The sequence below is a fragment of the Theobroma umbraticum genome, unplaced genomic scaffold, assembly GCF_002168275.2.
Source record: "Theobroma umbraticum cultivar Fairchild unplaced genomic scaffold, ASM216827v3 scaffold_56.0, whole genome shotgun sequence".
Lineage (NCBI taxonomy): Eukaryota > Viridiplantae > Streptophyta > Magnoliopsida > Malvales > Malvaceae > Theobroma > Theobroma umbraticum.
In genome coordinates this window covers 13,795,468-13,808,790 of record NW_018397256.1, presented here as the reverse complement: position 1 = coordinate 13,808,790, position 13,323 = coordinate 13,795,468, and the positions used below count along the sequence as shown (strand labels likewise).

Sequence of the window (13,323 nt, the reverse complement as noted above, 5' to 3'; positions counted from 1 at the left end):
TCTCTAAACTTTATATATTTTACTTAAAACATTTTGGCATTTCGATCTGAAGGAAATTTTTTTTTTCAAATTTCAATTATGAATAGTGAAATTCTTCCATTAATAGATTATTAGACTATTAAGCTAGCTACCATGCAAAAACTATGTTTTGGACATTCTGTTCAGGTTAACTAATCAATCTTTTAGTGACATTAACAGGAGTATTTAATTTCGTACGGATTAAATTTGATTGATTAGAGTCTTTTAACTAAAGACTAAAGAGTAAGGTTAGGTAACTTTATTTATTAGTGTAAACTGAAAACTTAGGCATTAGGCTCATCTTCATTCATAGTGTATAAGTGTTGCATTTTGTGATAGTAAATGGGATTAGTAAGTATAAACAAAAAAAAAAAGAGAGAATGTGATTATTAATATTTTCCAAAAGAAGAAAAAAAGTGATTTTATTTAGCTCATTAATTTTGCAATGATCAGTGATCACAAGGCACCAAATTGGCGCCTTTCCTGCAAAGCCCTTGCTCAGCTACAGAAGAAACCAGCTTGGCGTAACTGTATCTGAGGGCCATCCGCCCCAAAACTCTATGGAACTCGTTTATGCAATGCCCTCTCCTCTTGCGGTGCTCCGCTCTCCTACTGCTCAACCCCACCTCTCTCACCACTCTAATCCCGCCACCATCACCGTCTTCGCCTTCGTTTCTCGGGTCTCCCCAATCTCTGGCCCTTGAGGCCTCCACCATCAGAGGCCCCGCGTTGGTCTCCTCTGCCACCACGAAGTTCATCAGAATATCCTCGCAATTACGCATCTCATCGACCATCCTCCTCATCTCACGCATCGGGGCCCCACCCTCGCAACTGTACTTGAACAAATACTCCGTCTTCATCATCATGAACTTGGTCAGCACTATGGAGTACTTGTCCGGATGGACCGTGTAAATCCACTCCTTCTTTGTCATGTCTATATCATGCGATCTCACGAATATTCCAATCAGACGCTCCGGGTTCCACCTCCACATCCTAAAGGCGAAGTCCACCGTTTTGGGATCCACTTCCACGTCGTCATCGCACACCAGAACGGCCCGTGTCCGGATCGAGTACCTCGGCAGGAATCGGGCGTTCAGGCTGCTCGAGGATTGGGGCACGAGGGAGATGGCGGCGCTGCCCGTGGAGGAGACTGACAGATTGTAGGCCAATTGTGCTAGAGTAAGGGGTGGGGTGGAGGGGTTCCCCCAGAGGACCAGTACAGAGGATACCAGCGGGGAAGCAGAGTAAGTGGTCGCGATGGAGTGGAGGAGAGGGAGGCGGGACTCGGAATAACCGTTGATGAGGACGGTGAACTGAGAGGATCTGAGAGTAGGAGGGTGGGGCTGGTTGCTGGGGTGGCATGCTGATGATGAGATTGTGTCCCGAGTTGGAGAGAGCGTACGATGAGACAACACAAATGAGACGGAGAGCGTGACGGAGAGGAAGACCGCAACTGCATATGCCCCCATCTCTGCCTAAACTCGGGCTGTTGCAACCATGCGTTACACGTTACTCAACCAGCACCAAAGTTGCTCCTAAATCACGCCATGCCGGTGGTGTTGGTGCATCCCTGCCTGCCTGGTGGCCTTTTTGTAATTTGGAATAAATGCAGGCCTTTATATTGAAGTATTCTTCTCCTTGAGAATTACTGTTACTAATTACTAAGATAAGATATTGCTGACGCAAATCGAAAATTATATACCACTTGCCTCTTGCCCCCAACTCTGCGTATTATCCAAAAATAAAATAATGGCGAATTGCATGACGATACCGCCGTCGATGCTCAATCTGGTAAGAACTACCGTTATGCCAATGCCAGCAGCTGCAGGGGCAGTAGGTTCAGGGACCAGGCGTTTCTGCAAACCCCTGTATTGTGCACCTCTCCAGCAACTGCAACCAGAGGTCATTCTCACCCTCTGCTTTCCTCCCCCAATTTTGTTCTGTATCCGCATGCATATTACTATTGCAACTTCACTCCTGTTGGAATTATAACTAACACACTTCCGCTGATATTGCTTCCTCATCAAACATACCTCTTTCCAGTGATCTGTTAATTGTTCAATTAAATTGGGCTGGCCCTCTTCCTCTTGTTTACCTGCTAAGGGATTATTCTAACGTTTGGCCGGTTGGCCTCATTTGACTGTATTCTTACTCTGCTCCAGTTGTGTTGAAGGTTGATGGAAGGATCATGTGTGAACCTTGCAATGGTAAAGGATGGTTGCTCTGTGATTTCTGTAAAGGACAAAAAACCAATGTCAAAGCTGATAACAAGCGGATCTACCGTCGATGCCCATCTTGTAGAGCTGTGCGTATTCCTGAATTCCTGATTTCTAGTCCACTGAATACCTTTTTCTTCACCCATCAGTTTATGATACTTAAAGTGGTTGCCTGCCATTTTTTTTTTTAACCACAAAGACTAGATATGCATAGCTGATTTAACTGCTCAATGGAATGATATATTGAGAACAACAAAAGATGCTTAAGTAAATTAAGAAATTATATTTTTGGTTTGCCGGATGATGGCTCCTTTAACAAAGCTAAGATATATAGCTTGGCTTAAATATCATGTGAGAAAGGGAAATCAATGGATGGTTGCGTAGAAAGACAAGAAGTAGGCTTATACATGGGGCACAAGAATATGTAGAAGGCATGATTCCTCGTCCACAGAAAAAATGGAGAATAACTCTCATTCAATTTTGTTTTGTGTGCCTAAAATCATGTATATGATATATTGGTGGCTCTAGTCTTCTATACTGCTATAATTTTGTAGTGGCTGCCATCCAGAATTAGGTATACCCCATGTTTCCTCCCAAATTACCAGCTATTGTGGATCCATCCCAAGCAACCTGATGATATCAATAACGAAAACCTCTCATTTGAAACTGTAGTGCAGATTGGTTATCTTCTGTGTTCAAATTGCAAAGTGTTCAAGTGTGTCACCTTCCCAAACAGTAGTGACGGTGAAGAGTTGACCTTCTGAGCACACCTTGCCGGTTTATTCATCAAAGATTCAACTAGTGTGCTTGTGGAATTGTTCTTGGAGGAGTTTGATGTCAGTTTTCTCCTTGTCCTTCTTTGTATTTTTCTTGAACTCTCAAGAAGAAACGAGGCATCTACTAATGTCTAATGCGCATATCATGAGCTGTGACATCTGTTGGATGGGTGACCGTTGACTTGCTGTATATCTTTGTTGATAAAAATGGAGTACAATAAAAGAGTCAATTTGGTTTTCCTTGCAGTCACAGAATATTGTTGTTAAGTCGATTGAATGCTTATAGGAATGTGGTTTTAAGTAAATTGAAGCATTGTCCTTGAAGTGGCTGGTTGTCAGTAGCCTCAGAACCATAGAATAGAGGCTTATATATCCTGGACCTACTCCAGAGTATTGACAGTGATTCTTACATATTTCTGAACAGAATGTGATGGCAGGAAGTGATGATGAATTATCTGTATATCTCAAGGTGTTAGCAAATGCTTATCAAATTTACAAGGTACATAAGTAACGAGAATAAATGTGAAGATGGTTGTAGACTTGTAGTGTTCTGGTTTGAAAACATGTTACTGAGTTATATGATAGCAAGAAATAAGCGTATTCTGTCAAACAACCTTATGGGCACTGGGCAGTTGTCCCTTTGTTTTCTTAAGCTGAGAAGTGTTGACAATCTTTGCCGTGTTTCAAATTCCATAAAGTTTTATTTGAAAGAAAGCTGGTTTAACTCGGAAACTTTACCACGCATTTCCAATCTGGATTCAGCTTTTAAACCCACATTGTCGTTTTTCTTATGATATACCATTATAATTTATAAAACTTAACTCTTTTTTTTTTTTTTTTGAAAGGCAAAACTTAAAACTTGGTGAAATACTGCAAAGACTCTGTAGCAGCTAATATGCTATGACATCACCGGTTATGCATTAAAATTGATGAATAAACTTATAACGCATAATCTGAAAAATTAAGAAACTTGTTGCATGTGCTCATGGCACATCGGAGGCCTGCATAGGGTGAAATGCTGCTTAAATTAATTCAAATTAGTGATTCATGTGGTGTAGTAATGTAGTATATGGACTGCTAGTTCTAGCTACAATTCTGGTTATGAATTTGGGATTAACACATACCTGTAACCTTTGGTTTAGATGTCATGTGGTGGGTTCCTGGTCCATTGGATCTTACCAAAGCGTGTTGAATTTGACTCAATGCTATTGGTCAGGATCATATGATAAATGCTTGTGTGTTAAGTTGTTAAAAAAGGGTGATGAGTCATGTGGCTAGCTATGCTCCCCTTGAGTTTGTAATGAATGGATGCATGAGATTGAGTTAGAAAGGTGTCAGAATTTCAGTTTTTATCATGCAGCTCTAGTTGATATCAGTGCTAATAGAATAGCCTTCAAATCATCATTTCCGTAATGAAACACATTGAATACTGCACTTGCCATTGTAAACACATCTTTTAGTCCTTGTTTTTGACGATTTTGAATAACAAGGACACAATCCCACGTGGTAATAATGGTTGCTGATATATTGATCAGAGACAGCTAGAACAGGACATTAATCTGTAAGCATTCACCCGTACAGTACTTGTTGCTGAATCTAGCTTAGCTGTATACTTAGTTTCATTTCATATCATTAAGCTTCCTCAAAAGCATCTCGTGAGGGGGAGTTGTTAGGTACTTACGGTTAAGAAGATATTGCCATAACTTGAAAGAAGAAGCACATGCCACTGATCAAGCAGCATTAATTCCCTTTTGGCTTTTTCGAGTAAAAGAATTATTTCTCCTTTATGTTAGTATTCCAGTCTCAAACAGAAGTTTATATTATATTGCACAAGCTGTTTCTGAAATGTTCCTTATCCAGACTCCGTAAGAGTTTAAAGGCATTGAAAGATAGAAGCTGGTGAGATCTTGGCTTCTAAGTTAACAAGCAATTGGTTTAGCAGAACGTATGAAACCTGAATAAGTGCGTTCTTTTCTTCTTTAATCTGTTTTCCCGTTGGCCAAGAGAGGACTTCTTGTTATGCAACCCCGGAGGGAGGCAGAGGACTTCAGCACTTCAAATGTACGAGTACTTCAAGTAGCATCTGAGATAGTTTCAATGTTGACACCAAATAAAAACTGAAGAGTCATTAACCAAACCCTTGTTATGGAAATCACTATGAGTTGGAAAAAGTTATACGATTTATGTATAGGACGGGATTTTCTTTGATCTTTCTTATGAATCCAGGACAAATGAGACTGACAGTCAATTTCGAAATCGAAGTTCTCTTCTCTCTTTCAATCAATTCTTACACTTTTCTCTTACAGTAGTACAACGACTTATGTGATGTTCCTCTCTCCTTCGTACATGACACATGATCACCTTATAATACTCATAGGGAAAAAAAAAGGTGACAAACGTTACAAAAGATGGAATGTTAGGAGAAGCTATCTGCACAATGGGCTCTGGGGATGGTGAGATGGAGTTCTTTGACTTTCTGATGCGCAGTATCCCAGGGATTCCTGCATGAAGCATAAGTCTTTCTTTTCCTCAACCATCTTTACGATGCCCTCAAAGATGGATACTTCACAAGGAATCCTCAAAACACCAGCCTGCTGGAACCCGAATTCCTCTTCTGCTTCTCTCAATAAAAGGTGAAATGCGTGGTGACTCAAATACTCCGTGGGTATAATGAACCTCTTTTGCTCTTCTCCTACAGAGACAGCTAGGTAGCCCTTTGGGACGGTATTGCTCGATGCTTCACGGACGGAGTTATCTGACAGTGAGAGTGTCCTTTTCAGAAACTTGATGCTCTTACTGCTACTGTTGCAGTTGCCACTAGATTTTGATGTATTCGCAAGCTTTCTCCATTTCTTTAGGATTTGCTGAAGCCTCACAATTTCTCTGATCTTGTTAGACTTGCTGGAATCCATAGCACTTTTCCTACCGCTCTCCTTTTTCCTCCTCTGTTACCGCTTGCTGCTGCCGGTTGCTATATGTGCATGCAGCTCTCTTGCCAATGGGCAGCGGCGCTTTGAATTTATAGAGGTTGGGACTTCACTCTGGGGTCATCTACGAGTCTCAAGTATGAACTGCAGAAGCCCTTTTTTTTTCTTATTTTGTTTTTAAGAATAGATTATTAATATTATACTTTTGGGTTAATGTTTATTAAACCGAAAACCCATCAAAGTTTTGCTTGTTTTATCCTGAGACTTGAGTAAATACGGGGAAAGGGTGAGAAGCTGCATTAATTAATGAAATAGCAGTCGGCATGGATTAGTGTATTTAAATAAAATACTAATAGTAACAATGCCCTTCAACTGAGATTCTCCGACTGTGCTTAAAGACGAATTTTTCCAATGCAAACCGCCCCAACAGTCAAAGCCACCTCGTACACTTCACCTGTACCCGCATATGATATCACTTGTTTAATTAGTCAATTTAGCAGTAGAATCACTTTGCCTAGACTGTCGTGAAATAGGGAATTGCATTTTGCTTCAACCCATGTGAAAGTGGATACAGCATTACGCCATACCCTAGATATTAAGGTTTGCAGAACCCTACGCCTGGGTTTGAAAGGCTTCACAGTGATTAACATGCTTTCTTTCCGGATTCGCTATCGAAGGAAATTAAGATGAGGTGGCTACTTGAACTGAATTCATTAGGAAATGTCTGCATGGGTATTCGCTTAAACAAATTTCCATTCATGTGAGCTTTTAGCCTGACCTGCTGCAGGTTTAAAGTAGAGATGCATCCAATCAGTATTAAAATACATATCCTGACAACACAAATTGATTAAACCATGATAATCAAGGAGGCAACGCAGCGCTTGAATGGCAAGGCTAACGTGATCCGCACTCCCAGGCTCTTAATTTGCTTAGCTGCTTTTTTCAACTAATTCAGAGAAACCTTCACATGCAACGCAACTGTACTACTCACTACTAATCATCCAAATAATTGAGGAAAATTAACACCAAAAGCTGACATTTGCTGCTGATTGGTTCTTCAAATTTCAATCAGTAGGTGATCTTGCACTCATCTAAACTAATTTGTTTAGTTTTTGATGCATTGCTACATATATATATATATATATATATATACTTTTCAGAGTGAATTAATTGCATAAATTTCGTCTTTTTTTATTTTCTAACAATAAATTTACTCTCCCAAAAATAATTAATGCTATGTACATTAATTCTGACCATAATAAACTAATCAAAGAGTAAGTATTAATTAAGCATTAATCCGTAACCTTTCATGGAATGAAATTAAGTTCCAAATGATTGTTGAAGATATCAATGGCAAATCAAATAATTAACACTAAACAAATATACTACTAAATGGAGTACATAGCTGTCCTAATTTTCTTTTCATAACACATTCTAAAAATTTGGTACATCATAATCATATAGCTATTAACAGCACTCGGAATTTGCAACTAATTCTATATCTATGTATTATTGGACTTTTTGCGTATGATCTTTTAGGTAAGACTACTAAATACTAATCTACACACTCTCTCTCTGTCTGTTTCAAATTTTAATTTTCTAGTCACATCTACTTAAGCTAATAAGTGAAAAGATTCTATTTAATTAATTATAAATACGTTGTTTTTAATTTTCTGAGTATACTTTGGACGGATGTCAGTGTCATACAACTAGGAAGGACTCAAATTTTTGCTTCAACTGTCTAAGTCAAAAATATTAGTGAAAGAATTTTACAATTCATAGTTCATAACTTCATTAATTAATACTATATATCTTGATTAATGTAAAAAAAAAAAAAGAAGTTATTTGACCAGATCCATATACCATGCCAGGATTAATTAAAAGTTTCAAATAAAATATAGATATAAAATAAAGGAGATGTAGAGAAATAGAAGCATTGAAGTGAAGTCGACAAGCATGTGTCTTGGAACTTGGAAGCTGCAGCTGTGTTCATGTGCTGTGATACCAGCAGCAACTACGATTTTCAAAATGGGCTTATTTCTGGGGGGCCCAATGTTGGATCCAAAACTTTGGGAACGACTGTCGAATCCAACTCAAATTCTCAATCCTAGGTTTCCTTTGTTTTTGAAATTGAATGGGTTTGTATGGGGGGCAGGGGCGCATGTTGGGGTCTTGTCCCATCCTGAGTGATGCGTCCGGACAAGCAAGCTTTTTCTTTTTAGAGCACAAGGAAAAGGAAAAGGAAAAGATCAAAGATCAAAGACCAAAGCCACTTTTCTTTCTATTTTTATTGCAGAAAAAAGAAATTTCTTTATGAAAGGGAAAACTCAAATGCAAGCAGCTCTTTTTGATGATGCATACAAAAGAGAAAGTGAAAAATAAAGATAAACCCACCATTAAACGTAATTGACTTAGATTACATGGATTGAATTGAAAAAATACTTGAGAACTTTGTAAAAGAAACCCAAATTCATTTTCGGGAGCACTTGCCATTGAATATGGTCCTATCTGGATTTCAAAGGACATTTGTTGGAAGTTGGAACCCCACCTTGACAGCATAACAAAGGACACCCCCGACTTTGCCTTAAAGCGTTGGCCACGCTCATATCATTCTTGCACACATTCCCTTCTTCCATTTTTTTTTTCTTCATTGAATCAAAGAAGATTACTTACCTTTCGAATTCAAAGGGTAGACGTTAAAAAAAAAAAAAAATCCGAAGAAAGAAAGTTTCAAAGGGTAGCATAATAGTGTTGAGATAAAAAAACAAAAGCCTTTTTTGCAGCTTATTGCTTTGCTGATGATGAACCATATGTCCCTTTTGATATTTCTTTTTTGGTCATATGTATTAATGCGCTTCCCACTATTATTTTGCATGGCTACTTACTATCGTATGTACTATATAGCAAAGGTTATCATCATAAACAACAACTATATATATATATAAACTATATGTGTATTGTCTCTCATCTTTTTCCCTCTTTATCCCTTCCTTTTTTTGTTTCTCTTTTTATTGGTTTTTCTTTTTTTTGACTTTGAATGGAAAAAGGAAACCCAACTACAACAATCATTCAAATCCCTTCCAGTACTAAACCCTATTAATGAGAAATCTTTCACAAACAATAGACACGTGGCTCAACATTTGTTAATTGTTCCTAATAAATTAAGAGGGCTAATTAATAAGATCCAAGATTACTTCTCCTGCCCTTCCATTAGCTAGACTTGATAATCATTCAAGAATTTGTTGTGCCCAAATTAAACCTATATATGTTCCTTAATTATATTTTTGCCATAGTGAAAAGGAAGAGATTTTATACCCTATGATTCATAACAACGAATTGCCATTGTATACTTAAACAAGTAAATATGCCCACTTCATATATTTAACATTATAAATCTCAAAAGGATATGAATCAGAAAAGCATCAACATCCAATCGAATCATAGGTGTTTAAGTGAAAGATAACCAAAACAAAAAAAAAATGAAGAAGAAGCAAAAGGTTGCAATTCGCAAACTGCTCATTAGATCAGAGGTTTCCTTTCTTCCCCCTTTTCTCATGGATTCCAACACCATTGGAGACCAAAAGAGTTACTACTCGGCACTCGTATATAATTTCATGATAGCAGCAGCATGGCTGGCTAGCCTAGCTAGGGAATGGCTTGATGTCATCTCACTCAAATCAACCGGACATCATCTCACTCAAATCAAGCATTCTCGTTTTTGTGACTATTAAATCATAATTTATTAAAATTAAAGATATCTTAGATTGATGTATAATAAATTGAAAGACGTACATGTATATTCTATCTTGATGTCAATTAATTTTAGAGTAAATATATGTTTCACTGTAAAGAAATATTAAGGGTATGATAAATCCTTAATAAAAAAGATTTTTTTATATTTTAAATTAGAATAATATTTTGATAAGCATGAATTGTTTTGTATTTAGACTGAATCATGAGATGCAAACATTCAAAAAAGAAAAGAAAAAGCAAAGGTAGTTGAAATAATTAATAACTACTACTTGTTACCTGGATAATTGATAAGAAAGGCGATATTAATGAAACATTCCGAGAATAATTGTGGATTCATATGTAGAAGAAATTTCCAGAAAAGAAAAAAGGTAGAACGGCCTGTCAAAACTAAAGGAATAGATGAAGGCCATGTCAAGAAATGATTCTTTAATGGAATATTTGACAAATGGTGGAGGCTGAATCGGATTCAAAGACAACGTAGATAGTTCCTCTTCTTTCAAGAATCAAGAATAAACCAGAATTTCATCATATGTTTACATCATGTTAACCGAATATATTGATTCTGGTGGACAAGGGTAAACAACTGATAAGAACCCAACCCAAGATTCCACCTAACAGTTTCATGATTTATGTTTAATTTGTTTATATGGTGTTGTAACACAGGATCATCCTTTTTGTATGGGTTTATAAGTAGTTTCCATCTAAATTAGATTAAGCAATGAGCAGCAGTGTGGGATTATTTTCATGTATATGTAGCAATTGGTTCCAATTCTTAAATTGGACAAAGTTGGTATTAGGTCATATTAATTAGGTTGCCGTGAATGGAGTTGAGATATATATATATATATATATATATATATGCACATTAATATAATGTAAGAAACAATAGGTGGTGAAGAATCCTCCTGATCAATCCTTAATCCTCGGTCCTGATCAGCTTCAAAGTTGAAAGAGAGTTCCGCACACGTGTATACCACTATTCTAAGTTGTAACGTCCACTATATATGGACAGATGAGATGGAAAACTTGTGTGGTTTGTTTAATTTGAACGTAACTCTTCGTCCATGCCGAACCAACCCTGAAACGGTTTTCTTTCTCTTAAGTTATTCTTCGCAAGGAAGATTTCTAATATTTGAAGTTAATGCGTGCAAACACATACACTCACGCAAGCAAACACATTCCTTCATTTCCTTGTGATTTGTGTGAATTGAGTGTCACCTTGACTCAGGAGAAAGTCGTGGGTTGGGCTTGGAGCAATTCATCTCTCCTTTTCTGTCTCTGTCTTATCACTTGTTCATCTCTGCGCTTTGTCAGATTTTCACTCTCTCGATCAATCACCCTTTGGACTCTCTAACTTTCTACTTTGCCTTTCCCAGTTACAATCCCGTTTCTGATCTTTCTTCCTTACCTAATTTTACTGGTATTCTCTTCTCTCTTTAGTTTGTACCTGAATCACCCTAGCTAGCCAGTGACAACTGATTACATTAATTTTGTATTTATGCTTTAGCTTTTAGAGATTCGAAAAATATATATTTCTAGAATTCCAACTGTATCGACTAAAATGCTTTTTAATATTTGGATTTGATAGGTAACTATCAGTGAGGGTGAGAATGACTATGTATATAGTGAGATTGTAGCTGTAGATGATGGAGATTTATTCCTTTCTTAATACCTAGCTTCTGATCTGCTACTCATAATGCGTTTTGCCTACCTTGGAGGATGCCCAACTAAACTCTCTCACTTGTGCGCATATACAATATACCTGCTCATGCTTATGGACAGATTCTGTCATGGTAAATGTAGGAAATGCTAATGGCTAAATGTTAGCCGAGAGCATGCATGCAAAAAGTAAAAATTATTTCGATAAAAAGAGAGAGAGAGAGAGAGACACACACACACACATATATAATAATAATATGGTAAAGTGGGGAATGAGACAATTGACAAATGTGTCGTCCCGCAAATAATTAGGCTTGAGTTGCGTCCATAAATTTATTATTAATAAAAAAAAAAGAAAAGAGAAAAAGGGGTTTGCTTTAAAGTAGTAGGAAATAGCAATACAAGGAGCAGGTGGGTTGGTTTGTTTTGTGGGATTGAATTTCGCGTTCAAACAGGTCCAAGTGCATCAAATGCTACTGTGTCCATTTGTGAAACTCAACTCCCTTCAAAGCCTTATAAAAAGGAGTCTAGGTCCCAGATTAATTCTTAGTAGGATCACTAAACCAATAGCAGTACTAAAGGCAAGGGAGAGAGCTAGAGAGAGAGAAAGATGGAGTGGAGATCATGTTATTTGGACATTACTTTGGTGCCATTAGGCCTTCTGATGACCGTAGCTTATCATTTCTGGTTATTGCATAAGGTCCGGACTCAGCCCCTCACTACCATCATCGGAACCAATGCCAGCGGACGTCGATTCTGGGTCTCTGCCATGATGAAGGTAGACATCACGCTCACCCACTTCTACATATGTATCTTTTTCATTTTCATTTTATATATGCCAGACTCCTTTAACTTCATCTGGAAAATTAGAGAAAACTAACTAATTATGTGAATATTTAATGAAAAGAATTCCCTCTCCTTTTCATTACTACATTTAACAGGAATGTATACAATACATGAACAGCCCAACATTATTGTCCACCTTCATTTCAGTGTAAATATGAGCTTCATTTTCCCAATTGTGGGAATGACCACAACAGTTTTAGTTGGTTTAATTGAGTTTGGAACATGCATGATTTGATGTGTCTGTATCCATGAATATGTGAATATCTTTGTAATTAGAGAATAATTAATGGACAAGTCGTGTTGCTGACAACAACTAGTGGCGTTATCGTGGTTGACAAGCTTTAAGGTTAAGTGCTACTCACAGTCACATCACAAACAAAAGCGGTTACATGTTGTCATGATTTCTCTATTATATTATTTCTTTTATATAATTTTTTAAAATGTTTTAGAATATATAATTCTTTTTTTCAAAATTTAGATATTCCATACTAAAAAATTTATTTTTTTATGTTAAAAATATTGATATCTATATTATAAAAAAATTTAAAATTTTAATATAAAAACATTAAAATCAAAATTTTTATCTTAATTTTGATAAGAATTAAAGATGAACAAAGAGAATATTATTTCATCAAAAGTTGCCTCATAATATACCACTTTTTTTTTTTATCCTTTGGTTAAAGTGATGGTAACATCCACTAAGTGAAAAAAAAAAATTATGAGTTTTGAATTTCTCTTTTCCCATTACTCATAATCTCATATTTTATGGCTTTGATAGACATAGACCTTTCAATGAACTCTAAATTCAGAAAATCCACAATTGATACACAAAGAAAGAAAACTCATTTCTTAATCAACTGGACTAAGCTGTATAGGCAGCCCTTGTTTTAAAATGCTGCATTGTACCCTATTCATTAAATAGCCAGTTGAGTAAAATTTTCCAATATTATGAATTAGCTAGAAGTATAGTAGTATAGGAGGAGTTGATTTGGTTTTAAATGGCACGTGTATATATATGTAAATAATGCCACAGAAATATATAGTGGCAAGTTTTGTTTGACAGCAAAGTCTTGTGTAGTGGGCTGTGGTTTTCCTTCCTGGCATAATAATAATAATAATAATAATAAT

The 13,323-nt window shown here is 36.8% G+C and overlaps 3 protein-coding genes across 4 annotated transcripts; 1 reads left to right on the top strand and 2 right to left on the bottom strand.

The window, feature by feature from the left end:
• Positions 1-423: 423 nt before the first annotated feature.
• LOC110410674 (Nucleotide-diphospho-sugar transferases superfamily protein) lies at positions 424-1,487 on the bottom strand. Its single transcript, XM_021420499.2, has one exon. It carries the CDS (start codon positions 1,485-1,487, stop codon positions 468-470), a length of 1,020 nt encoding a protein of 339 aa, XP_021276174.1. The 3' UTR covers positions 424-467.
• Positions 1,488-1,767: 280 nt separating this feature from the next.
• Positions 1,768-3,584, top strand: LOC110410675 (chaperone protein dnaJ-like protein). Of its 2 annotated transcripts, none has more exons than XM_021420500.2 (3): positions 1,768-1,920; positions 2,192-2,323; positions 2,912-3,578. In XM_021420500.2, exons 1-3 carry the CDS (start codon positions 1,768-1,770, stop codon positions 2,996-2,998), a joined length of 372 nt encoding a protein of 123 aa, XP_021276175.1. In that variant the 3' UTR covers positions 2,999-3,578. The 2 variants fall into 2 exon arrangements, 1 of the variants encoding a protein (XP_021276175.1); XR_016350878.1 differs by having other exon boundaries at positions 1,782-1,920; positions 2,181-2,323; positions 2,907-3,584.
• Positions 3,585-5,407: 1,823 nt separating this feature from the next.
• LOC110411542 (SAUR-like auxin-responsive protein family) lies at positions 5,408-5,922 on the bottom strand. Its single transcript, XM_021421745.1, has one exon. The coding sequence runs from the start codon at positions 5,920-5,922 to the stop codon at positions 5,437-5,439; it is 486 nt and encodes a 161-aa protein (XP_021277420.1). The 3' UTR covers positions 5,408-5,436.
• Between the last annotated feature and the right edge of the window lie 7,401 nt (positions 5,923-13,323).

Bases quoted from the DNA above. Each gene is read 5' to 3' on its own strand.
- LOC110410674 (XM_021420499.2), bottom strand. From the start codon at position 1,487: ATGGGGGCATATGCAGTTGCGGTCTTCCTCTCCGTCACGCTCTCCGTC.
- LOC110410675 (XM_021420500.2), top strand. From the start codon at position 1,768: ATGGCGAATTGCATGACGATACCGCCGTCGATGCTCAATCTGGTAAGA. The intron at 1,921-2,191 runs GTCATTCTCACC...GTTGTGTTGAAG, and splicing joins TCCAGCAACTGCAACCAGAG to GTTGATGGAAGGATCATGTG. The intron at 2,324-2,911 runs GTGCGTATTCCT...ACTGTAGTGCAG, and splicing joins GATGCCCATCTTGTAGAGCT to ATTGGTTATCTTCTGTGTTC.
- LOC110411542 (XM_021421745.1), bottom strand. From the start codon at position 5,922: ATGGATTCCAGCAAGTCTAACAAGATCAGAGAAATTGTGAGGCTTCAG.